This window comes from Vulpes lagopus, chromosome 2 (genome assembly GCF_018345385.1).
Source record: "Vulpes lagopus strain Blue_001 chromosome 2, ASM1834538v1, whole genome shotgun sequence".
Classification (NCBI taxonomy): domain Eukaryota; kingdom Metazoa; phylum Chordata; class Mammalia; order Carnivora; family Canidae; genus Vulpes; species Vulpes lagopus.
The window spans coordinates 28085081-28108423 of NC_054825.1; the positions used below are offsets into that span (position 1 = coordinate 28085081).

Genomic DNA, 23343 nt, shown 5'->3' on the forward strand with positions numbered 1-23343 from the left:
TACCCTCCACTGTAGACCTTGGAGACAGTAGGCCTTCCAAGAGCCTTGGGAATCCTACCCTCACTACCAGTTCCCTAGAAAACAGGAATCAAGGCTTTGTAGGCTAGATTGGGTATCTCAAGGATTTCTTCCAGAATAAATGTTTATAGATGCAGCACCACTTTGAGTTGGTGATACAGGTGTCTTTTTGCCCTCAGATCTATTCTTCCTTCAGCAAAGGCCAGCCTCTCCCACCATTGCAGGTACCAGAGCAAGTGTCCCAAGCATCATTGATACCTCCTCTAAAAAAACCCCCCAAATGGATGAGAAGGCCAGCAGGTGTTTCATTTGCTGTAAGTGTAGTGTGTGGGGGTGTGTGTGTGCGTGGTTATGCATAAGTTTGTGAAGCCTCTCATATGCCTAATGTATAGCTATGTTCTATAAGAGATTTATTCCTACTGTCTGTGTCTCAGATCAGGTCCCATTTTAGTGCTCAGAGTTTCTATAGCTTTTCTCTCTACCACTTCACCTTGCTTACTGTGCCAGGCCTGTCTGAAAGGTATTGGCTGCGGGATGCCTGGATGGCTCAGGGGTTGAGCATCTGCCTTTGGCTCAGGGTGTGATCCGGGGGTCCTGGGGTCGAGTCCTGCATCGGGCTCCCTGCATGGAGCCTGCTTCTCCCTCTGCCTGTGTCTCTGCCTCTCTCATGAATAAATAAAATCTTAAAAATAAAAAATAAAAGGTATTGGTTGCTTTAGACTGCTCAGTTATAGAGAACTTCCTGTGATTCTGCCTAATTTTTCTCTAACCCTTACATGTCTGGACTGGTAGTGAGTCCAGACATGTAAGGGTTAGAATACAAAGCAGAAAAGAAAAAAAAAAATGTAGGTTCCATCTTGTCACTCCTTTGCTCAAAACCTTTGGCCCCCATCCCCCTATGGACTCCAGACCACATGTACACAGGGCTTCACTTACCTTTCCAGTTTTTTTTTTAAAGATTTTATTTATTTATTTATTTATTTATTTATTTATTTATTTATTTATTTATTTATTTATTTATTTATTATTTATAGGCAGAGACACAGGCAGAGGAAGAAGCAGGCTTCATGCAGAAAGCCTGACATGGGACTCGATCCCACGTCTTCAGGGTCACACCCCGGGCTGCAGGTGGCACTAAACCGCTGCACCACCAGGGCTGCCCACCTTCCAGTTTTTATTCCCACCTAATTCTTATGTGTTCCCTAGGTTTCAGATACATATGACTTCTTTCTGTTCTACAAATAACTACTCAGCTTTGCTGCTTCAGCCCATACCCTGCCCTTCACCTCTCTCCTGAGCCATTGAATCCTACTACAGACTTCTACTGTCTTAAATACCACCCCTCCACAATGCCTGTCTTTAAACCCAAATCAAATTTCACTTCAAAGATTTCTAGTCCTAGAATGATACATTCTAACTGTACTAAGGTTACTTATATATATGTGTGGAGACCCTACTAAGTAATAGATTCCTTGAAGATAGGGACCTCATTTTGTTCCTTTTCTAAAGCAGCTGCTTCTTAAGCTTTAATGCACATACAGATCACCTGAGGATCTTATTAAAATTCAAATTCTGGTTCATTCAGTCTAGGATAGGGCCCAAGACTCTGCTTTTCCTTTTTTTTTTTTTTTTTTTAAGATTTTATTCATTTATTCATGAGAGACACATACACACACACACACAGAGGCAGAGACACGGGCCGGGGGCAAAGCAGGCTCCATGCAAGGAGCCCGACGTGGGACTCGATCCTGGGACTCCAGGATTACATCCTGGGCCAAAGGCAGGCGCCAAACCGCTGAGCCACCCAGGGATCCCCAAGACTCTACTTTTCCAACAAGTTCCCAGGTGATGCCCCTGCTGCTGGTCTGAGGAGTGGCAGGGCCCTAAAGCACTTAACGCAGTGCTTTAAATTCTGATTTGAATTGAAAACAGATGTATCAAAAAAGTAGTTCTTGTGTTTGGAGCCATCAGTTTTATTGTGGAGGGAAGGCTAACATTCTCAGGAGGCAGTGCAGTGAAGAATTCTGATGTTGAAAGGGGTACATTCTTTTGGTTCTTTGTTTCAAGAGGCAATTCTGTGTTTAATTTTCTGAGAAATCACCATACCATTTTCCACAGCAGCTGTACAATATTTCCAACAGCAATGCCTAAGAGTTTCATTTTCTGTATATCAGCCCCAATGCTAATTTTCTGCCTTTTTAAATTGAAGTACAGTTGACACATAATGTTACATTTAGTTTCAGGTGTACAATATATACAATGTAATGATTTGACAAGTCTATACATTATGCTGTGCTCACCACAAGGGTAGCTACCATCTGTTGCCATACAAAGTTGTTACAGTACCATTGACTATATTTCTCATGCTGTGCCTCTCATCCCTATGACTTATTCATTCCATAACTGGAAGCCTGTACCTTCCACTCTTCACCCATTTTGCCCATCCTCCTACCCCCTTCTCTGACAACCACCAATTTGTTCTCTTATATTTATGAGTCTGTCTGGAGAGGCCTGCATTTTTTAAAAAGATTTATTTACTTATTTGAGAGAGAGAGAGAGAGAGAGAGAGAGAGTGCGAATGCATAGGCTGGGGGGTGAGGAGAGGCTGAGGGAGAGGGGGAGAGAGAATCTCAAGTGGACTTCCCACCAAGTGCAGAGCCAACATGGAGGTCAGTTCCACAACCCTGAGATCACAACCTGAGCTGAAATCAAGAGTCAGCTTAACTGACTAAGCCACCCAGGTGCCCGAGACCTGCATTCTTATCATAGCTCTGTCACTTATTAGCTGGGTAGCCTTGACCAAGTTACTAACTCAGGACTTCAGTGTTCTTATCTGTAAAACAGGGATAGTAGTACCTGCTCAGCTTATGTTAGTGAATTGGCATGAACATCAAATAGGAATATATATAAGCACTTTGTAAGACTATCAAATGCTAACAAATCAAAAGTTGAGATTGTTTTGTTTAGCACTAATCTGTAGTATAGGTTTGCACTGTAGGAGTCAAGTGAAGAATTCCAAGTGGGAAAGTTCATTAAGGAAGAGGTCTTAGGAAGAGAAATAGTGAAGGGTTGGGGGAGTAAGCAGTAGTAGTAAACTATGGCTTCAACCTGAAGAACTTTAAAATATACTGATATCCAGTCCCGCTCCGAGAGATTCAGATTTTATTGTCTGGAGTATAGCCTGATGATGCAGGAAAGCTCCAATGAGCATTCAAGGTGGAGAACTGATGGAATAAAAGTACTTTACTGAGCTCTGCTCAGTAGAGCTCTGAGCTTTACTGAGCTCTGTGACAGATGCTTTATGTAGGATCGTTAATTTGGCAAGAAGTATGTTCGGGTGGGGGGTGTCTTGGTGGGTGAAGGCTCAGAGGCAGGAATGAACTAGGCACTTTGGGGATGTTGGAGCAATTACATAAATGAGCAGGGAGAGAGAGGCTAGCGAGTCTGGCCCTGACTTTGGAGGCTTTTGTATGCTACAGGCAGAGGAGCTTAAGGTCTCTTCTGTGGCCTTGTGAAACCATAACACACTCCTGAGCAGCAATAGGTACAGGGTGATAGTCTAAGGCTTGGACTGGAGGATGGTTTGGAAGGAGGAAAATCCAGAAGCTAGCAGCCTACTCCAGTAACCTAGGTGTGCTAGCACTGGGAATGGGACAGAGGGGCCCTGCATGAGAGACACTGCACAAGAAGAGGTAAGACTGCTGTTTTGTAGGTGTGGGGGGTATAAAGACCGTGATAATGCCAAGGCATGTAGCCAAGGTGACTGGGAGAATGGTGCTACCAGCACAGGTGAAAAGATGAGTACTGTGTGCTAGAGTTTTAAGATGATGGTGCTAAAAATGTGGAAGTGGTTTTGGTATGGAGGCACTTTTGCTACTCATTTCCTGATTCCCTTCCACCCCCAGGAGTTCTTATTGTTGATTTCCTATTCTAGGGTGAACCAATAAATAGCCTTCCCTGTGATGTGGACTTGGTGTTAATTTTGAGCTTGAAGATACAACCTTTACCTTTCTTGTTTTTCTTCAACAGTTTGGGGGGAAGCTGGTTACCTTTGGCCTCCCCAACACCCCTGCCCATCAGGTGCCACAGCCTTGCCTCCGCCTTGTCTTCATCAGTCAAGTTACCACAGAATCTGAATTCCTGAGACGATCAGCTGAGCTGCAGGAGGCCCTGGGATCAGGAAATCTCCTGAATTATTGCCAAAACAAGATAGAACAAACATCACTGCAAAGTGAAAAAATGCTCTGGCAATTCTTGAAGGTAGGAAGCCTGAAGGCTGGCTACTCTGAAGCATTTCCCCGGAGCCAGAAACTCCAGGAGATGGACAACCACACTGTGACCTAGGTTACAGAGGTCCTGACCTCTCAGGCTTTTTCCTATACCACACCACCCTTTGGATACAGAATCTTCACCTTATACCAGTGGCTCAGAGACCTTTTGCAGTTAAGGAAGCTGAGGGGTACAAGTGACATTTGCATTTTTTTGCTTCTATTGCTGACATCCTAGATACTTTACCAAGGACAAGGGGAAGGCTTTATGTAATTCCAAAGGGCAGGTAAGGTAATGGGAAGAGAGAAGAGAAGGAAAAAGAAGAAAAGAGGATTGGCTGGAAGGGGGCATCATCATGAGAAGGCTTTCAGTTTTTTTCAGATAATCCAAGACAAGTTATTATGATGGGACTTTAGACTTAAGTCCCAATTTACTCTGAAGCATGGATCAAGTTCCAGTACTAATGAAATTTCTTTTTTTTTAATAATAAATTTATTTTTTATTGGTGTTCAATTTACCAACGTACAGAATAACACCCAGTGCTCATCCCGTCAAGTGTTCCCCTCAGTGCCCGTCACCCATTCACCCCTACCCCCCACCCTCCTCCCCTTCCATCACCCCTAGTTCATTTCCCAGAGTTAGGAGTCTTTATGTTCTGTCTCCCTTTCTGATATTTCCCGCACATTTCTTCTCCCTTCTCTTATATTCCCTTTCACTATTATTTATATTCCCCAAATGAATGAGAACATGCAATGTTTGTCCTTCTCTGATTGACTTACTTCACTCAGCATAATACCTTCCAGTTCCATCCACATTGAAGCAAATGGTGGGTATTTGTCGTTTCTAATGGCTGAGTAATATTCCATTGTATACATAAACCACATCTTCTTTATCCATTCATCTTTCGATGGACACCGAGGCTCCTTCCACAGTTTGGCTCTTGTGGACATTTCTGCTATAAACATCGGGGTGCAGGTGTCCCGGCGTTTCATTGAATCTGAATCTTTGGGGTAAATCCCCAACAGTGCAATTGCTGGGTTGTAGGGCAGGTCTATTTTTAACTCTTTGAGGAACCTCTACACAGTTTTCCAGAGTGGCTGCACCAGTTCACATTCCCACCAACAGTGTAAGGGTTCCCTTTTCTCCGCATCCTCTCCAACATTTGTGGTTTCCTGCCTTGTTAATGTTCCCCATTCTCACTGGTGTGAGGTGGTATCTCATTGTGGTTTTGATTTGTATTTCCCTGATGGCAAGTGATGCAGAGCATTTTCTCATGTGCATGTTGGCCATGTCTATGTCTTCCTCTGTGAGATTTCTCTTCATGTCTTTTGCCCATTTCATGATTGGATTGTTTGTTTCTTTGGTGTTGAGTTTAATAAGTTCTTTATAGATCTTGGAAACTAGCCCTTTATCTGATATGTCATTTGCAAATATCTTCTCCCATTCTGTAGGTTGTCTTTTAGTTTTGTTGACTGTATCCTTTGCTGTGCAAAAGCTTCTTATCTTGATGAAGTCCCAATAGTTCATTTTTGCTTTTGTTTCTTTTGCCTTCGTGGATGTATCTTGCAAGAAGTTACTGTGGCTGATTTCAAAAAGTGTGTTGCCTGTGTTCTCCTCTAGGATTTTGATGGAATCTTGTCTCACATTTAGATCTTTCATCCATTTTGAGTTTATCTTTGTGTATGGTGAAAGAGAGTGGTCTAGTTTCATTCACTAGTGAAATTTCAAGTTGTGCATGACATTAGGAGTGCTCCACCTGTCAAAGGAATTGAGTAGATGAGAGGAGAGGACTAAAGGGAGAAAGAGAAATAACCAATTAGGCAGTGGGAGGATTATTCAAAACTTTGAGATCGTAGCAAATAACGCAAAAAGGACAGAACCGGCCCCAGGGAGTCTGAAAAAAGCTTGGGGTCTATGCTTCAAACAATAGAACTTAGTGATGATAGACACCAGGAACCTGGGAAGGAGAGAGGATTTGAGAAAGATCTTCAACTGCAGAGTGAAGCTAGAAAAAAGGTGTGGGAAGATAAGAATAAGAAGTGATACTTTTGTTGTAAGCAGGATACAGGCAACTGCTCCAGGAATGGTAGAATGAGAAAGAGAATAGAGGGTACCATCAGGAGTTGAACCTTTACTCTTCTGAATAAAGGAGGCAGCAGTCCCTAAGGATAGAAGGGAGTCTGATTGAAGAGCTACCTAAGAGCTGCCTGTCATGATGGTCCTGAAGCTGAATGTGGCTGAACATTTCCAAAAGATGAATATGAGAGAAGGAAGGAACCCTGAGAGACTGTGAGATAGATAGCGGTCAGAATTCATGGGTCTGTGTAGGGCAAATGAAGGGCCCCATCACCTAACCCAGATTAGGGTAGGGCTTCAGGAAGGCTTGTCCCCCAGTATCCGGGTAAGCTGACTTTGTTTACTGTATCTGTGCAGCTTCAATCATGAACTGTTTTCAACTAGGTATTTAGACTCACATGACTCTGTAGGTTCACTTGGCATCAGTCTCCTCAGGATATAGGACAGGAACCACAGTTTATAGGCAGCATGGCATAGCAGTAGGTGGCGCTCTCCTCTGGGGGCGTCTTTGCAGCAGCCATGCAGTGGTTCAGAGTTCTCCTCTCCACCTCCCCAGAAGATGAGCTTCAGAAGAAGACCGCTCAGGTGCAAGAGATGAGATGCACAAGGCAGGTGTGTAAGTGGCCCTGGCTTAGAAGACTCATGCTACAAGAGACATTGGCTCCAAAAATGTAGGTTCTAGAGTCCCTACAAGAGATCTATTCAGTTACAAGGTCCTTGCAATCAGGAAGCCTAGAGCATGGTGTTCACAGAGGCTGTTTATAGTTTGTATAGTTCCAGACCAGATGCAGTTTATCCATTACAAGCAATGTTGCCTGGAAACATAGCTGACATTTTACTCTTACCAGGTAACCAGGCTAAATAGATCGAGTAAGTCAATGGAAGGCCCTATTCTCATGTAGAAGTGGGAGAAGGTTTTGTTAACACCATGCATCCAGCCCAGCAGGATCAACTCTGGGGAGGAAAAGGGGAGAGATGGTGTTGGCCTCAGGAGGGTACTTCTGGTAGTATGAAGAACTATATTAGAGGGTACACTGGCACGTGTTGGCTTATGCAGGAGAAGGTCATTCACGATGGTTTAATGGAGACTTGTGTGTTCTGTGGTTCCTTAGGTGACCTTAGAGGAAGACTCCAGAATGAAATTTCTAAAACTATTAGGATACAGTAAAGATGAGCTTCAGAAGAAGGTAAGCTGCTTTCACATAAGAAGCATGTTCTTGAGACAGAGAAGAAGAGAATGCTGTCAGTGGAAACTATCTCGATGACCTCTTTCTGGGTTTCATTAATGTATATACAAACATTTTACTTTCTGGAGGTAGGTTTTTCCTCAGGCAAATAGTCCAAGGATCTCAGAGAGTGCAGTCAGTGGGGTGTGGAGGTGGGAAGAAAGCATAATAATGTGTTTGACCATGTGCTGGGGAGAGGGTACTCATAGGTCTTTTCCTGTAGGTGGCCGTGTGGTTGAAGAGTGACTTGCTGGGTGAGAGCCCTCAGTCCAAGAGAGATGATCTCCACAGTAACAGACCGCAGGCCTTCTGCAGCCAGGTGTGGTTGGAGCCCAGGTAGCTGGACCTAGGGTACCACAGGAGACCTGCCTTCAGGGCATCTGCCCCTTTCTGGCCCTTTGCTTTGCTCTCATAAAGTGCTCAGCATCTCTAGAGGCCTTCAAACTACTCACTTTTTGGAACCACAGTGAGACACAGAATGCATAAGCTTTTGGGATGAGAGAGGAGCTATGTTTTAACCATGGAACTAGAGCCCTTCCCAAACCTTATCTGGTTTATTCTTTTAACTTTATCTATTAGGGGCCAGATAGTAGAGGTCCCAGAGAGAGCTACTAAGCCAGCTCTCTGTTTTTGGGTTCATTTCCAAAATAGCCACCTCTGTCCTTTCTTGTCACAGACCTCCAAACATATCACAGAAGAAGCCTCTGCCTCCTCAACCTTCTTTGATGAACTGATCCCTCAGAATATGGCTCCATGGGAGATCCCCATCACAGAAGGTACCCTGATCCTGAGTGAGAGAAATGTTCTGTGTGGGAGTAGGTGGGCTCAGAGTTCTTGGACTTGAGAACATTTTCTTGTTCCCTGCCTCCTGCCTCCCTCCCACCATCACAGATGCTGGGTGGTTCTGTTACTGGTTAGAGCTCTCTCTGGATTTTTATGGATACGACCTTCTGGCAAGATATTTTTTTTCTATCCTTCTGTTTTCTTTTTTTTTTTTTTAAGATTTTATTTATTTATTCATTAGAGACACAGAGAAAGAGGCAGAGACACAGACAGAGGGAGAAGCGGGCTCCTCACAGGGAGCCCGATACGGGATTTGATCCCCCCAGACCCGGGATCACACCCTGAGCCAAAGGCAGACGTTCAACTACTGAGCCACCCAGGTGTCACTATCCTTCTATTTTCTTACTTAAAAGACTATGACCCTGTTCTTGCTGAGCAACACACACTATACCTCCGATATTGCCATATGAAGCCCTCCTTAAGCCCTGTCCTTAGAAAATTACCACTGGAGCTGGCATGCTGGGACACCCCACTACATTTTGTTGAGGAATGAAACTTGGGAGTTTTGTTTGGGGTAAGGGAGGCTTAGTGATACAGAGATAGAAAGGGTACTGTGGGCCCTGGAGGGGATAGGAAGCGAGGGTCCAAGGGCCGGCAAACATGGAGGATGTCTCTGCCTGCAGACACTGATGGACTCCTGAGCCAGGCTCTCCTGCTTGGAGAACTGCGCCCTGCTGTGGAGCTGTGTCTGAAGGAAGAGCGCTTTGCTGATGCCATCATCCTGGCCCAGGCTGGGGGTGCAGATCTGCTAAAGCAAACACAGGAGTGCTACTGGGCCAAGAGGAAAACCAGAATCTCTTCGGTAACTGTCCACTGTGTAGGAGAGGAGGGGAGGGGATTGCTTGGACTTTGTCAGGTGGATGCCTATACCTTGGTGTTCAGAAGATCTTCCAGGCTCTCTCTCTTCCCACTCCAACTATCCCTACCTCACCCCCCACCCCTAGTCAGTGATCTAATAGGAAACCTGCTCACGAGTAGCTTTTCTTAGCATATCCCCCTGTACGTGACTCTGGTTGCCTGTGCTAGATGGATGGCTGATGGCCTCCTTCCCTTTCTGCCCATTATAGCTGCTAGCCTGTGTTGTACAGAAGAATTGGAAGGATATGGTGTGTGCCTGTAGCCTGGAGAACTGGAAAGAGGCACTGGCCTTGCTACTGACATACTGTGGGCCAGAGAACTTTCCTGAGCTTTGTGGTAAGTAGCCCTGGGTTTCAGGTTGGAGAGGTGTGACTCCAGCATGGAGTTAATGGACACGCTGAGGGAGGGGGCAGAGGAGCAGCCTGAACTCTGGGAGGCTAGGCCATGTTGTCAAGGCCAAGGTCTGGTTCAGCTGGGAGGCAAGGGACTACCGTGCTTGCTCCTACTTTCAGTAGGGATAATTTTTTGTCCTGTTTTACTCTTTCTCATTCCATCATGATGCAAGAGCTCTGCCCTTTCTTGTAGAGCAAAATTGGCCTCAGTATTGTCCAAAGCCACTGTGATTACTTGTACTGTAGCTCATGGTCCTTCACCTATTTTCAAACAGGAGAATGAGAAGAAGCACAGGAAAGCTATGCCATTAAAGAACTTTCCATCTCTCTGCAGACATGCTGGGTACTCGCATGGAGCAGGAGGGTAGCAGAGCACTAACATCTGAAGCTAGACTCTGTTATGTATGCTCAGGGAGTGTGGAGCAGCTCGTGGAGTGTTGGGCAAAATGCCACCAGGCTTCATCCCCCCTGGCTCTACAGGTACACCTTCTCTGCAGGGCACTAGTCACTCCATACTGGGCTGTTAGGAGAAGCTAGTGGTAGAGATGTGCAGGGACATCAGAGATGAGTCTTCCAGTGAGGTCCCCAGGCTGAAATCAGTATATTAGGGAGTAGAAAAAGGCCTTTAGTATCTGGCACCTTCTCCCATGGATGAGCTAGCACCTCCCTCTCTCCTTCTCAGCCAGGGGAAGCTGAGCAACAACTGTTTAGGTATTAACCTTCATAATTTTTTTCCCCACTTTAGGTTTGGTTATACAAATTTATTCTCTATTTGAGTAATTGTGAGCCTGGGCCTTCTATTAGCTTCTGTGGATTTAAATTGTACCAGACACTCTGCAGGTAACCAGAGAAGACTCATAGGAAGACAAAGTCACAGGTGAAACAATAGCATAACAGAGACTGAAATTGATGATGTACTAGCAGAGTAAAGGGTAAAGGAAGCAAAAAAAGAGGCAGAAATGTATGAGAATCTAAGACCCAGATGAACCCAGTTGAAGCAAATGCTAACAGCTTGGGAGGTGAAGCCAAATGGCCCTTCTGTAACTGTCACATCTCTTATGTGATAGGACTTGTCACCAAGTCCCTAGATGAACTGCCTGGACTTAGAGAGCAGGATGTGCTTTGAAGAGATCTGACTGCCCTTGTTCCTGTTCCTATAGGATTTGATGGAGAAGGTGATGGTCCTTAATAGGAGCTTGGAGCTACTGCGGGGTCCTGATGGGGTAATCTCAGGCCCTGCCACAATCTATAGGGTCAGTCAGTATGCCAATCTCCTGGCAGCCCAGGGCAACCTGACCACTGCCATGAGCTATCTACCCAGTGACTGTACTCAGGTGAGTGGGACCATGTAGAAAGAGCAAACCATTTCAGTCATCTAACACTGGCTGAGCACGTCTATATTCCAGGCACTATGCAAATGCTGAAATTCTAGGGTAAATGAGATCTAGTCCTTCAGGAAGCTCACAGTCTGTTTAGGGAAATCAGATGTCAATAACTTATAGTGTTAGAAGCTTATAGTAAACACTGTGGGACTCCAGGAAAGGAGCTGGTTTTGCCCAGAGCAATCAAGGAAGGCTTCCCAGTGGTTAAAATAGTTGAGCTGTACCTTCAAAGAGAAGTAGCTTACCAGCAGATGTAGGGCATCCTAGGCAGAAAGAACAGCAAAGAGGGAGGCTTGGCAGGGAGGCTTGGCAGGAATTGGGGACCTTTGAGTCATCTAAGGTGGCTGAAGTGCAGAGGGTCAACTGAAGTTTGGATGCTATATGGGGCTAGGCTTATAAGAAAAGATGTTTACTTGTTTTAATTTTAATTAACACAGTTCATTATTATAACTTTTGTAGCCATCAGTTCAGCAGCTGAGAGATCGGCTTTTTCATGCTCAGGGTTCTGGTGTCTTGGGCCAACAGTGTCCTACTTTCCCTTTCCCTCGGGTGGTTGTGGGAGCTACCCCCCACTCTAAAGAAGCATCATCTTACAGATTGGGATTCCAGCCTTCTCATCAGGTAAGACATGGTTTGGTTTGTTCATTCCTTTGCTCACTCATTCGAAAATACTTATTAAACGTCTACTAGGTACCAAGCATGATTCTAGGCTCTTGGAATATACTAGTGAACAAAAATGATGAAAATTCCCAACTTTGTAGAGCATAGATTATTTTTCAAATAACTGCTATCAAACAACTGCTAGGCTCTTAGACCAGAAACGGGGACAAACCATGATTCATGCCCTTAATTAGCTCATAGTCTAGTGGAAAGATAGATATATAAAAAATTAGTACAGTAAAATTCATAAATTCTGTGATTGGGGTATGATAAGGTGCTATGGGATCACACAGGAAAAAGCAACTTAGTCTTTGGGGGATCGGGAGAAGTTTCGGGAATGTTTCTGAATGAGTATGGTGTTTGATCTGAGTATTGAAGATTAAAAAATATTTAGGCGAGGGAAGGAATAGGTAAAGGCTATTTCAAGTAGTGGGAACAGCATGTACATAAACATTGAAGGGAGAGTAAGCAAAGCCCACTTGAGGAACTACTGATATTTTAATGGGGCTGCAAAACAGGTGTTTGTGGTAGGGGAGTAAAGTCAGATGAAGCTGGAGTAACAGGTAGGAGATAGATCAGGAAGGACCTGGAATTCTGTGCTAGAGACCTTAGACTTAACCGTAAAATTGATACCAGTCAGGAGCTATTGAATGGTCTTATTCAGGGGAATGACTAGCAAGTATTTAGGAGAAGGGCAAGGCTGGAGGTACTTAGGAGGTGAGAGATGATAAGAACATGAGATGACCTAAAGCTGGAGAATGAGATTACATTTAAGATATTTAATAGGTAGAATTGACAAAAATTGGTGATGGCTTACAGAGGAATCTGTAAAGTGGTGGGACTGACTCCTAGGTTCCTGGCCACAGTGCCCAGTTGGTTAGGGTGTTGTTAACTTAAGATACCAGGATCCTACTGGAGGGACTGGGGAACAAAATCCAGAAAGATGGTAAATGGAGTTATCAGATGATTCATCCTGTCCCACCTTCAATTCTCACCCTAATTTTCTTTCTTCTTTCTTTCTCCTGCCTCATCTTTCTACTCCAATTCCTTCTCTCTCTTTCTATCTTTCCACCCCTCCTTCTTTCCTTTCTATTTTGAAATAATTATAGATTCACAGGAAGTTGCAAAGAAATGTAGTGGGAAGTCTCATGCATCACATCCTTATCCCACCTCATGCCAGTGTCCCACACAACCATAGTGCAATGTCCACACCAAGAAACTGATATTAATACAATCCATAGATTCAAATTTCACCTGTGTGTGTGTGTGTGTGTGTGTGTAACTATGTAAGAATTTGTCTACTCATCTTTTAAACAGGGCCCTTCACAAAGCAAAGATTTTTAATTTTATAAGGTCCAATTTATAGTTTTTCTTCTATGGATCATGCCTTTTGTGTCTTTGTCAGTCCACTGTCCCCTAAAGTTTTCCTGTGTTCTTTTTCTAAAAGTTTTATAATTTTATTTATTTATTTTATTTTATTTTATTTTTTTAGTTTTATAGTTTTATGTTTTACATTTAAGTCCATGTTCTATTTTGAGTTAAATTTTGCATATAGTGGGAAGTTTAGGTTAAGCTGCTGCTTCCCCCCCCACACACACAATGGATATGCATAAAAAGGCTGTCTCTTCTCCACTGAATCAATTTTGCTCCTTTGTCAAAAATTAACTGGGCATATTTGTATGGCTTTATTTCTCAGATCTCTCTTCTATTCTATTGATCTGTGTGTCCTTCCCTCATAATACCACTCTGACTTCAATACTACTGCTATATAGTAAGTCTTGAAATGGGGAAGAATAATTCTTCGCACTTTTTCTTTTTTTCAAAAGATTTTATTTATTTGAAAGACAGAGTGAGGGCAAGAGAGAGCATGAGCAGGGCGAAGGACAGAGGAGAAAGGAGAATCCGACTCTCACTGAGCAAAGAGCCTGACACCGGGATCTTGGGACACTAGGATCATGACCTAAGCTGAAGGCAGAGGTTTACCTGACTGAGCCATCCAGGCACCCCTGGTTTTCTTTTTTCAAAATTACTTTGGGTGTTTTAGGACCTTGCATTTTCCATATAAATTTTAAAGTAATTTTGTCTGTATCTGCAAAGAAACTTGCTGAAATTTTGGCAAGAATTTCATCAAATTATAGAGAATTGACATTTTTACTATATTGAGTCTTCCTATCCATGAATTTGGTATGTCTTTCCAATGCTGTTTGCATCAGCATTTTATAATTTTCATCATACATATCCTGACGTTTTTTCAATTCAGACATCAGTATTTAATTTTCTCTTGAGCAGTTTGCAATCAAATGGTAATTGCATTTTGAATTTTGGTTGCCATTTGTTTATTGTTAGTATATAAAAATATAATTGATATTTTTGTGTTATGTATCCTGTGACTTTTCAATGCTCAGTTATGAGTTTCCTGAACTCATTTATTAGTTCTAGGAGTTTTTTGTGGATCCCTGGAATTTTCTATGTAGACAGTCATGTTATCTGCAAATATAGTTTTTCTTCCAGTCTATATGCCTTTAATTTCTTTCTCTGCCTTATTCTTATTGTAGTACTAAAATAAGAAAGGTGACAGTGAACATCCTTGCTTTGTTTCTGATCTTAAAGGAAAAATATTCAGTCCTCCACCATTATGATGTTAGCTAGGTTTTTTGTAGATACTCTTTATAAGGCTGAGCAAGTTTCCCTCTATTCCTGATATGCTGAATTATGAATTATTGTCAAATTTTGTCATATATTTTTACTATTATCATTTTATTAATTTTGTTTTGTTTTTAAACATTTTTTAAGATTTATTTATTCATTCATTCATTCATGATAGACATAGAGAGAGAGAGAGAGAGAGAGGCAGAGACACAGGAGGGAGAAGCAGGCTCCATGCCGGGAGCCTGACGCGGGACTTGATCCCGGGACTCCAGGATTGTGCCCCGGGCCAAAGGCAGGTGCTAAACTGCCGAGCCACCCAGGGATCCCCTTTAAACATTTTTTTAAAGATTTTATTTATTTATTCATGAGAGACAAAGAGAGAGAGGGAGGCAGAACACAGGCAGAGGGAGAAGCAGGCTCCATGCAGGGAGCCTGACATGGGACTCGATCCCGGGTCTCCAGGATCATGCCCTGAGCCAAAGGCGGCACTAAATCGCTGAGCCACCCAGGCTGCCCAGATTTTATTTATTTATTCATGAGAGACACAGAGAGAGAAGGCAGACATGGGCAGAGGGAGAAGCAGGCTCCTTTCAGGGAGCCTGATGTAGGACTTGATCCCAGAACCCCAGGACCATGCCCTGAGCCAAACGCAGATGCTCAACCACTGAGCCACGCAGGTGTCCCTTCCTTTAATAATTTTAGAACTATTCTAGTTGTCTATTTAATTTTGACGAGGTTTGGTTGTCTGTGGTTCTTGAGGAATTGGCCATTTCTTCAAAGTTGTCAAATTTATTAACATAATTTGTTAATAATACATATTAACAATAATTTGTAACTTTATTACTTATATTCCTCTATTATCTCCTTAATGGCTGCAGGGACTGTTGTAATATTCCCTGTGTCATCCCTGATCTTGATGATTTGAGTCTTCTCTCTTCATCTTTGTCGCTTTTTATAGAGTTATCAGTTTTGTTGATTTTTATTTTAGGAGCTAGCTTTTTGTTTCATATTCTGTTCTTCTATTTTCAGTTACTTACCTTTCTTTTCCTTTCCAAGTGCTGACCCTTTTTTCTCTTCACAGGTTCCAATTTCAGCTCCAAGGCCAAGGATTTTCACACCTCGGTCATCACTAGTGACACCCTTGACTCCTTCCCATCCTAGCCCTTATCAAATCTCCCAAACTCAGAATATAAGTGACTACAGGGCACCTGGGCCCCAGGAAGCCCCGCCTTTGCCCTTGTGCCCTGGTGTAAGACCTGGTGAGTAAGTGAAGATTTGTTTGGGCAGAACACAGAGGCAAAGAGTTGGCATGACCAGAATGGATTTGGGGGCATTACATCTACATTGTAGTGAGAGGAGCTCTGAATCCCCAGTACTATCACTTACTGGCTTTGTATCTATGGGAAATAGACTTAGGCACTCTGTTTCTTGTGAAAAGTGAGAGTAGTTATGTTGGTCATTTCAATCCCACAGGATTGCTTTTAGTGTCAAGTGAGGAATAGTTAAAAGTACTTTGTGTATGGTAGATCTCCATACACAAATATTAATTTTTTATTATCATTATTAGGTTTGTTTTATTGCTGCCTTATTCTTACCTGATATGCTCTGAGTCTCTCCCAAGTTGAAGTTTGGTGGCAAATGACCTGTTTCTGTTCCTTTTCAGCTTTATTTGAGCCACCTCTGTTAAGGCAAAAAGCCCAAGTTCCTAACCCCATGGGTTTCCCTGGAACATGGCCTCTTCCTGGTCAACCTCCACCCATGGCAACTCCAGACATCAGACAGCCTGGCTCTACTTCTATAGCTGAGACTACCCGACTATTCCCTCTGCTTCCTGTGAGACTACCAGGTGTTAGCCCTACAAGCTTCCAGTCTCTAGCCCCACCTGTCAATTTCCCCATGACACACCCTCCAGGAGGGCCCGGTACTACATGCTCTAGTGTCCTCCCAACCACTGGCCCCTCGAGTGCTCAACAAGGTCAGTCTTCTTTCCATGGCTTCTCTCTTCTGGGTCATTGCCTCCTTCTCTTTCCCTCTCCACTACCACCTTAGGAGTCTCTCCTTAAGCCAATGAACTGGGGGCCTTTGGGTTGGAGAATGTCAACTGAGAGTATGGCTGGTTTGCAGAGGGAAGTGTGATCAACTCCAACTAAAATGATCTTGCTGATCTTCAGACTGATGATTTCAAGTGCTCCTAACTGTACCCCTATATACCTCATGTGCTATGTTATCTTTGTGCTATGCAGGACTTCAAGATTCCTTGAAAAATGCCCTAATGCCCAGGGCAAACCTCCAGAGGAAAGAGGTCAGTGTATCTCTTGCTACCTGCCCCTCATACATTCACCAATGACCTATATTCTAGTTTCTTCCAGCATTTAGCCTGTCCCCTAGTCAGGGACACACACAGTCCTGTCCCTTTCTCTACTCATTCTTCTCCCCTCATCCCTCTCCTCTTTCCTTGTTGCATACATGTATCAGTCTCTCCCTCTCCTGGTTCCCGACATGCTGCTCTGTTCCCTTGCTCACTCAGATCTTCTGCTACTCTCTCAAAGCAGGGTCTAGGAAGTCGCTCAACTTAGACTCATATGCCTTTCTTTCTTTGTCTCTAGTTTCCAGGGACATTTATGCCCCCAGCACCGATTACTGCTCCAGTTGTGAGCCTCACCCCTGAGCCACAAGGAGTCCTTTCTTCACAGCCTTCTGTCCTTGTTGGGGGCCATGCTCCTCCGGGAGCACCAGGAGAACTCAGCCTGCAGGTGACAGGAGCAGCATGTTCCCCTCCTCTTGGAAACTCACCGACTTTCCTTGAGTGTAGAAAAACAGGGAGCATGGTGGCTGGGCCTCATTCCTCAAGGGGGGGAAGGCAGATTCTGCACTGGGGAACGGGTGTGGGCAGGTGCCAAATGTCCTTACTGCAGAGAAGAGGGGATACCCCACTCCCCAGCTGTGCTCTGCTTGAGTGGGAGCAGTGTGACATTGACTCACTGAGGACTAGTCCATAGGGCAGCTATGAGAAGGTCAGCTTACCCGTCTATCCTGTCTCCCTGCTCCTTCCTTAGCAACTTCAGCAGTGGCCTCCTGAGAAGGTGGGAAGGAAGGAGCTGCCTCCAGAGCATCAGTCCCTGAAGACCAGCTTTGAGAAGCTTCTACAGTGCTGCTCCCTGTCTGCCACTGATTTAGTAAGTCTGAGCCTTCCCCATGATGTCCTCCTCACACCATTAGCTTGTTCCCCAGACTCCTGAGCTGTAGATCAATTCCTTTTTTGACTCTTTTCTCATGGTCTCTGGGCCTGCTGTTTGCATCTTATACTTATTTGGGGGCAAGGAGGGGCTTATCTGGTCTGAGCCTAGCTAGCCGGTATCAGGGCCCCAGCAACATTGAGGCTTACCTCTTAGAAAGGCAGTACGGGGCACTGGAGGGAGGGTGAAACTAGGAGTCAGGAGACCTGCTGTTCATGCACCGGCTGTGTCAACTTAAGCAAGTCACTTATCCTCTTTGGGCCTTCATTTCCTCTCCTGTGAAATGAAAGCAATAGCATTAAGTGGTTCCAGCTCTGATACACTGATTCTTTATAGTCCCGTGTAGTGTTAGTTTTAGGGGTTGGAGTCAGAATCCATTTTCCTCCCTGCAGAAAACAAAACGGAAGCTGGATAATGCAGCCCAACGTCTAGAATGTCTATATGATAAGCTCTGCCAGGGCACAGTAAGTACACTTAGTGGTACTCCTCTGCCCCCTGCCCTCCACCATCACCATGGCCAAAGGGACCCCAGTGTCCTCTCCCATAGGTCTCACCGACCTGGTTCCCCACAAAATACATACATACACATTTTGCCCAGACTGGGCTCCAGAACTCAAATCATCTCTTACCCTTCCATGCTCCCAGGGTAGGGGCTGGGTTGGGCTCCCTGACCTAAGCGTGCGTCCCTCCACAGCTCTCGCCTCATGTCCTGGCTGGGCTCCATGAGGTTGCCCGATGTGTGGACGCAGGAAACTTTGAGCAGGGCCTTGCGGTGCATGCCCAGGTGGTGGGCTGCAGCAGCTTCAGCGAGGTCTCCAGCTTCATGCTTGTCCTGAAGTCTGTCCTCAGCATTGCTCATAAGTTGCACGTGTAAACCAGGCAGCCTCTCTTGTGAGGAGCCTACTTCTGCTGTTACTTAACTCCTCCCTGCAGAAAAGGGGGAATTTTGGAATAGATTTTTTGTTTCCCCCACCCCTCTTCCCTTGTTGCCAGGTATATGATGCTATGGGCTTGCCTCTAAACTAGCAGAGTGCCTGCTTTCCACCCCTTTATGCCTGGCTTTCTAGAATCTGCCCAAGACTCTTTCAGCCTCTGAGGCAGAGCACAGAGTTGGCTCTTCACTTGCCTTGATGCTGTACTCTGATAGGACCCAGGACAGTTCGTCTTCTCTCCTAGGGATATTCTGTTTTAAGTGGCTTCTGAGGTGAGCAGGATCAGTACCTCCAAGTCTACCTCTGCTGTACCCATCTTGTGGGACTTTTGTTTTTTCCCTTCTCTGGGTTATGAGCCTGACCTTACCTTCTTGGCTCTGACTTCATATTTCCAGGTCCTTTATACTCTGGGCCCCAGAGGCTGGGGTAGAGTAAACTCTTGTTCATTTTTTGAACAAGTCAAGGTTATGAGGGGTTGGTGCTGAGCAGAACCAAAAGGAGGAAATTTGGCCTTTTACAAGGACCTTCTCTTCTACCAGTATTGTAAGGGTGGGCTAGGTTAGGTGGAATATAGAAAGGATGCACTGCCTTTTGCTGGGAGCTGTCCTAGGCTGTGAAACAGGAGCAGAGGGACCACTGCCTGCAGGGAATGGTCCTGACTTGACCTGTCTGGGCCCTGGCCCAAGGCCCTCAACCATTCATTCTGTGATCATAAGCCCAGTTCTGGAATTGGAGCCATATTAACAAAAGACTTTTCTAGCACTGCTCCTCAAGGGTTGGAGGCCCTTCTCCTCAGCCCCTACATGTCTCAGGGCTGCCTTCTCTGGCTGTACTTTTCATGGTTGGACTTTGTATTTGAAGCACTGATGTACTTAATGGGCAATAAAGCTGCTTTGATTTGGTTTCCTCAGTCCTCTTCCAATTATTATCTCTTCTAGATCCTATTTTGCCCTTATCTTTCTTCCTAGCCTCTTTGTTTGTGCTCCCTGCACCCCAATAAAGCAGGAGAGAGGCTTGAGGACAGATGGGGAGTCTAGAAAGTTGAAGAAAGGAGGATGCAAGGAGAAAGCCTTGCAGCTTCTGTGGCCACTCTGCTGCTGTGTGTGTTTGTGTGTGTGTGTGTGTGTGTGTGTGTGTGTGTGTGTGTGTGTGTCTGTCTGTCTCCATCTGTGCCTGACGTTCAGCTCTAGGGTTTTCCCCACAACACTTCAGGGCTGAGCTCAGCTACACAAAGGGGCTGGGTGTGAAGCCGGGGGTACTATCTCTAATCCTGTTGTAGATCCCATCATGTCTGTGGGCTAGATGTGTGTGTTTGGGAGGAAGGGATTGTTAGGCAGTATTTGTTTGTAAAGCCACTTGCTCTTCAGATAATACTTGCACTAACTTCTATTGATGAAGCAGTGTGAGCCCCAGCAAAGTCCTTTCCCAAAGTGTCTTTGAAGCCAAGAGCCCATTGAAGGGAAGAAAGGCAGGGAGAGGGGATTAGTTTGTTCAGCAGCTGTGAATTTCAGTGGGAGGTTGATGAACTCCGAAGTCTTTGTTTAAATTAAAGGGGGGGAGAAAAAAGCCGCTGCTGGAGCGAGAGCCCCACTTGGGGCCCTGAACTAACACAAGGAGAAGTCTGAGCTGCAGGGAGCTGTGTACTGACTGCGAAGACTTTTCCCAAACACTTTCGGGGAAAGGTGTTGTGAGAAGAGAAGGGGCGGAGTGGGGGGATTAGCATGTGAAATGAAGTTTTCATTGACTCCAGTGGGGGTAGAAGGCTATTTTAATGGCATTTTGTTCTCTTATTTTCTCTTCTTGAGCTCTTTAGAGATATTGTTTTGCTAAGGCAGGCTTTCTTCCCCCTTCTTTCCAGTCTGCGGATTGCCTCTATGGGAGCCAACATAAATATTTCTCCTCCAGGAATGCGGGTTAATTAAAAGGAAATGAATGAGTGGAAGCATCCAATCCAGACCCACAATAGGAGGGTGCCCTGGCCTGCCCTCCCCTCCCACCACCGCCAGCACCACCAGGGCTGAGCGCGACCCTGGCTCTGTCTTTGCCCTAACCTGCTGCTAAGGCCAGTTGAGGCTGAGATTCTTTTCAAGGAAAGAAAGCCCTGCCTGTGTGTAGGCTCACAGGCCAGGGACAGGAAGGACAGTGTTTTGCGCCCCTCCTCCCCCACCCAGTGTCCTTGTCACTTCTCAGGATCTCCTTCTGCTTCTCTCTGGTGGAGATAGATGGGCCTTAAAGAGGACACAAGAGGAGGGAAGGGACCAGGGTTCCAGTATGTACCCCATGGTAACTTACTAGTTGGCTGAACAAAGACAGACATCTTTTTTAGCATCACTTTTAGTCTGTAAAACAAAAGGTTTGTCTAGCTGACCTCCAAAGTGTCCTCCCAAGCAACTGTTCTGGAGTTGTCCATGTTTGCAAAGGGGAACACAGCCCTGGTGATTGAGTATAAGAGAGAACCTAAACTCCATGAATGCAGGGAGGTTGTTGTGTTGTTCACCACTCTATTTGCCCACCAGTGTTTGTTGAATGACCAAATGAATGAATGGATAATACAAGAGAGGAAAAAAAGCAATACAGATCTAAGGCAGCTCAATAAAGTTTTCTTTATAGAACTCAGATGAATCTGGTATCAATCATATCCATTTGGGAATACAGAACAACAACCTATGAAAGAACTTTCTGGCAGCATGACAGGTTTCAAGTACTGACCTGGAATGATCAAATATGAAGCACAATAGTATTCCTACTTTTATGCTGAGAGACCTCTTGGAGAATGCAATTTTCCTTTACAACTCTGTACTTTTATATTTTCTAGCTGTCTTGCCAGATTTTCTTACTGAACACTATCAAGTAATTCTGCCAAGTGGGACAGCCAGGTTAGTATATGCTGCTGCTTGATTAGGGAAGAAGGACACATTGGGAGATTCAAAAGGCCCAGATCAAAGCTGAGGGATGGAGCAAAAAAGGCCTTTTGCTGATAGAACTGGAAATGAAGCACCAAAAGACCCTGAAGGGAAGTGTGTCCCCTGTGAGGAAGGGCAAGCAACCTCTCTCCTCAGTAAGTGTTAGCCGACCAGAGGATGTGTAGGGATGAGGCCAGGGGTTTGGGGTCTGACCCAGCCACTGTCCCAATCTGGAATAAAAGGAGTCTTTCCATTCTCATGGGTCAGCCCCTAAAGCCTCAGCCTCCCCTCCCCCCACCTACTTAGAGCCACATCTCTGTGTTCTCTCTACTCTGGAAGGTAGGATGAGGTGGTCTGGCATCTGAGCAGTTCTCCTAAAGAGTAGTTCTGTGTCCAGAGCCATGACCAGCTTAGGAGAAGGGAGATGGCTGGGAAGCTCCTTGGCTACAGAGAGTCTGTCAGGGATTGACTCTTCCCTTTCCAGAGCCCTCTTTAAGAAGCAAGTCCCTGCTATACTGCTTCTGTCTCAAGCACCACAAGCAGTGAGTCTTAGCTACTGAGTGAATGTATTGGTGTAAGATTTACGTAGATGATTCATTAATTGTTGGCAGATTAGCCTCAGTCAGGCCAGCATAACTACTTAGGCCTTGGGGGGAGTAAGGCATGTTCTGGCAAGGTGGGAGGGAAGAGAGGGCCTAGACGTATCTTCTACCCACCCTCCCTTACGTCCCCAAGAATAAGTTCAATACCTAGAAAATAAGGCACATACCACAGTGCCAGTAATAAATTAAAGTTCAAGGTGCTGAGCTTCCATTTGGAAAGTTTCATTGCAGGAAGTTTACCTATTGAAGAAAAGTATCCAATGCCCTGAATCCTGCCTATTTGAGATCCAGTTTTGTGAAAAGGAAGGGTCCCAGCTTCTCCTTCCTTATGACCTGCTTTTAGAGGTGCAAACTGGGGTCTGAATGGGAAATTGGCTTTATTTAGCTCAGTCTTGGCTCAGAGGAACAAGGATCCTTTGGGGCAGGAGGAGAGGTAAAGTTGGTTGCTAGGAAGAAATAGGTTTTGAGCAAGAAGTTTCCTTTAAGGGATAGAAAATGACTGGTAATCTGCCCTTACATAGTTCCTAGACATTATGGGTATGTCTGGAGCTCTTCGGGTGATTGTCTAGGAAGATCACTGCCTGACTGGTGAAGTCCACTGAAGACATAGTATCACGAGCAAGTGGGCCCTCTAGGGTTCCCACTTCTTCCATCTTCAGGCCCTGCCTTTAGGAAATAGTCCCCAAAGACGTGCTTTTTCCTGGGTCAGTTTTGTCACAGTTTTTCTTCAGGAAAAGGGAACAAGAGAAAAAGCATTAGATTGCTGGAGTGTCTGCCAACAGTTAGCAGGGAGCTAACAGAAGCATGGGAGGAGCTCTGCAGAAAAAAGATGTGGCTATGGTAGAGACATGGCAGCAGAAAAATGGGGGAGGGGTGCAGGAAATTGTAAAAAAAGAGAAAAGCATGGCTTTACCCTGACCCTGCATATCCAGGAAGTGTTTTTCTGGTTTCCTAAGGCTCCAGAGGCTAGGTCAGGCATTAGGGCAGCTAGGAAGGGGAAGAAGGATGCCTGTTCTCATCCTAGTCCAAGGAAGATCAATAGCTCAAAATCTCGGGACTGGGAGTCCTCAGACCTAAGTGTGGACTATGAGGATGACTCAGATGGAGTTTGAGGAGATCTCAGAGGAATTGGGGGGAAGAGTTGGAAAGTGGAGAGCTCTGGAGAGATTGCAGCGTCTCTCTTTCTTGGGATCCCTGGGCAGGGCAGGGTAGGGGCGTGGGGCGCATTCCCTAGGTGCCTCTATTACTGGGGTCTCTAAAAGAAGCCAAGGACAAATGAGGGAGAGGTGGGGAGAAA

General features: G+C 45.0%; 1 protein-coding gene across 10 annotated transcripts in view; it reads left to right on the plus strand.

Annotated features, from left to right (window-relative positions):
- The window catches only part of SEC31B (SEC31 homolog B, COPII coat complex component), a 59638-nt gene that overhangs the window by 13610 nt on the left and 22685 nt on the right, over positions 1-23343 (plus strand). For 5 of the 10 annotated variants that reach the window (XM_041744408.1, XM_041744410.1, XM_041744411.1 and 2 more), the window contains 17 exons: positions 198-332; positions 4048-4278; positions 7476-7550; positions 7813-7908; positions 8266-8365; positions 9056-9234; positions 9500-9626; positions 10017-10162; positions 10843-11016; positions 11524-11685; positions 15455-15632; positions 16037-16348; positions 16617-16675; positions 16980-17126; positions 17430-17549; positions 18002-18073; positions 18304-19443. In XM_041744408.1, coding sequence (XP_041600342.1) covers positions 198-332; positions 4048-4278; positions 7476-7550; positions 7813-7908; positions 8266-8365; positions 9056-9234; positions 9500-9626; positions 10017-10162; positions 10843-11016; positions 11524-11685; positions 15455-15632; positions 16037-16348; positions 16617-16675; positions 16980-17126; positions 17430-17549; positions 18002-18073; positions 18304-18483 — 2493 coding nt within the window. In that variant the 3' untranslated portion in view covers positions 18484-19443. Of the gene's footprint in view, positions 1-197; positions 333-4047; positions 4279-7475; positions 7551-7812; positions 7909-8265; positions 8366-9055; positions 9235-9499; positions 9627-10016; positions 10163-10842; positions 11017-11523; positions 11686-15454; positions 15633-16036; positions 16349-16616; positions 16676-16979; positions 17127-17429; positions 17550-18001; positions 18074-18303; positions 19444-20399; positions 21166-21356; positions 21526-23343 lie in introns of those variants that run through there. The other 5 variants (XR_005986094.1, XM_041744416.1, XM_041744415.1 and 2 more) reach the window with 4 other exon arrangements.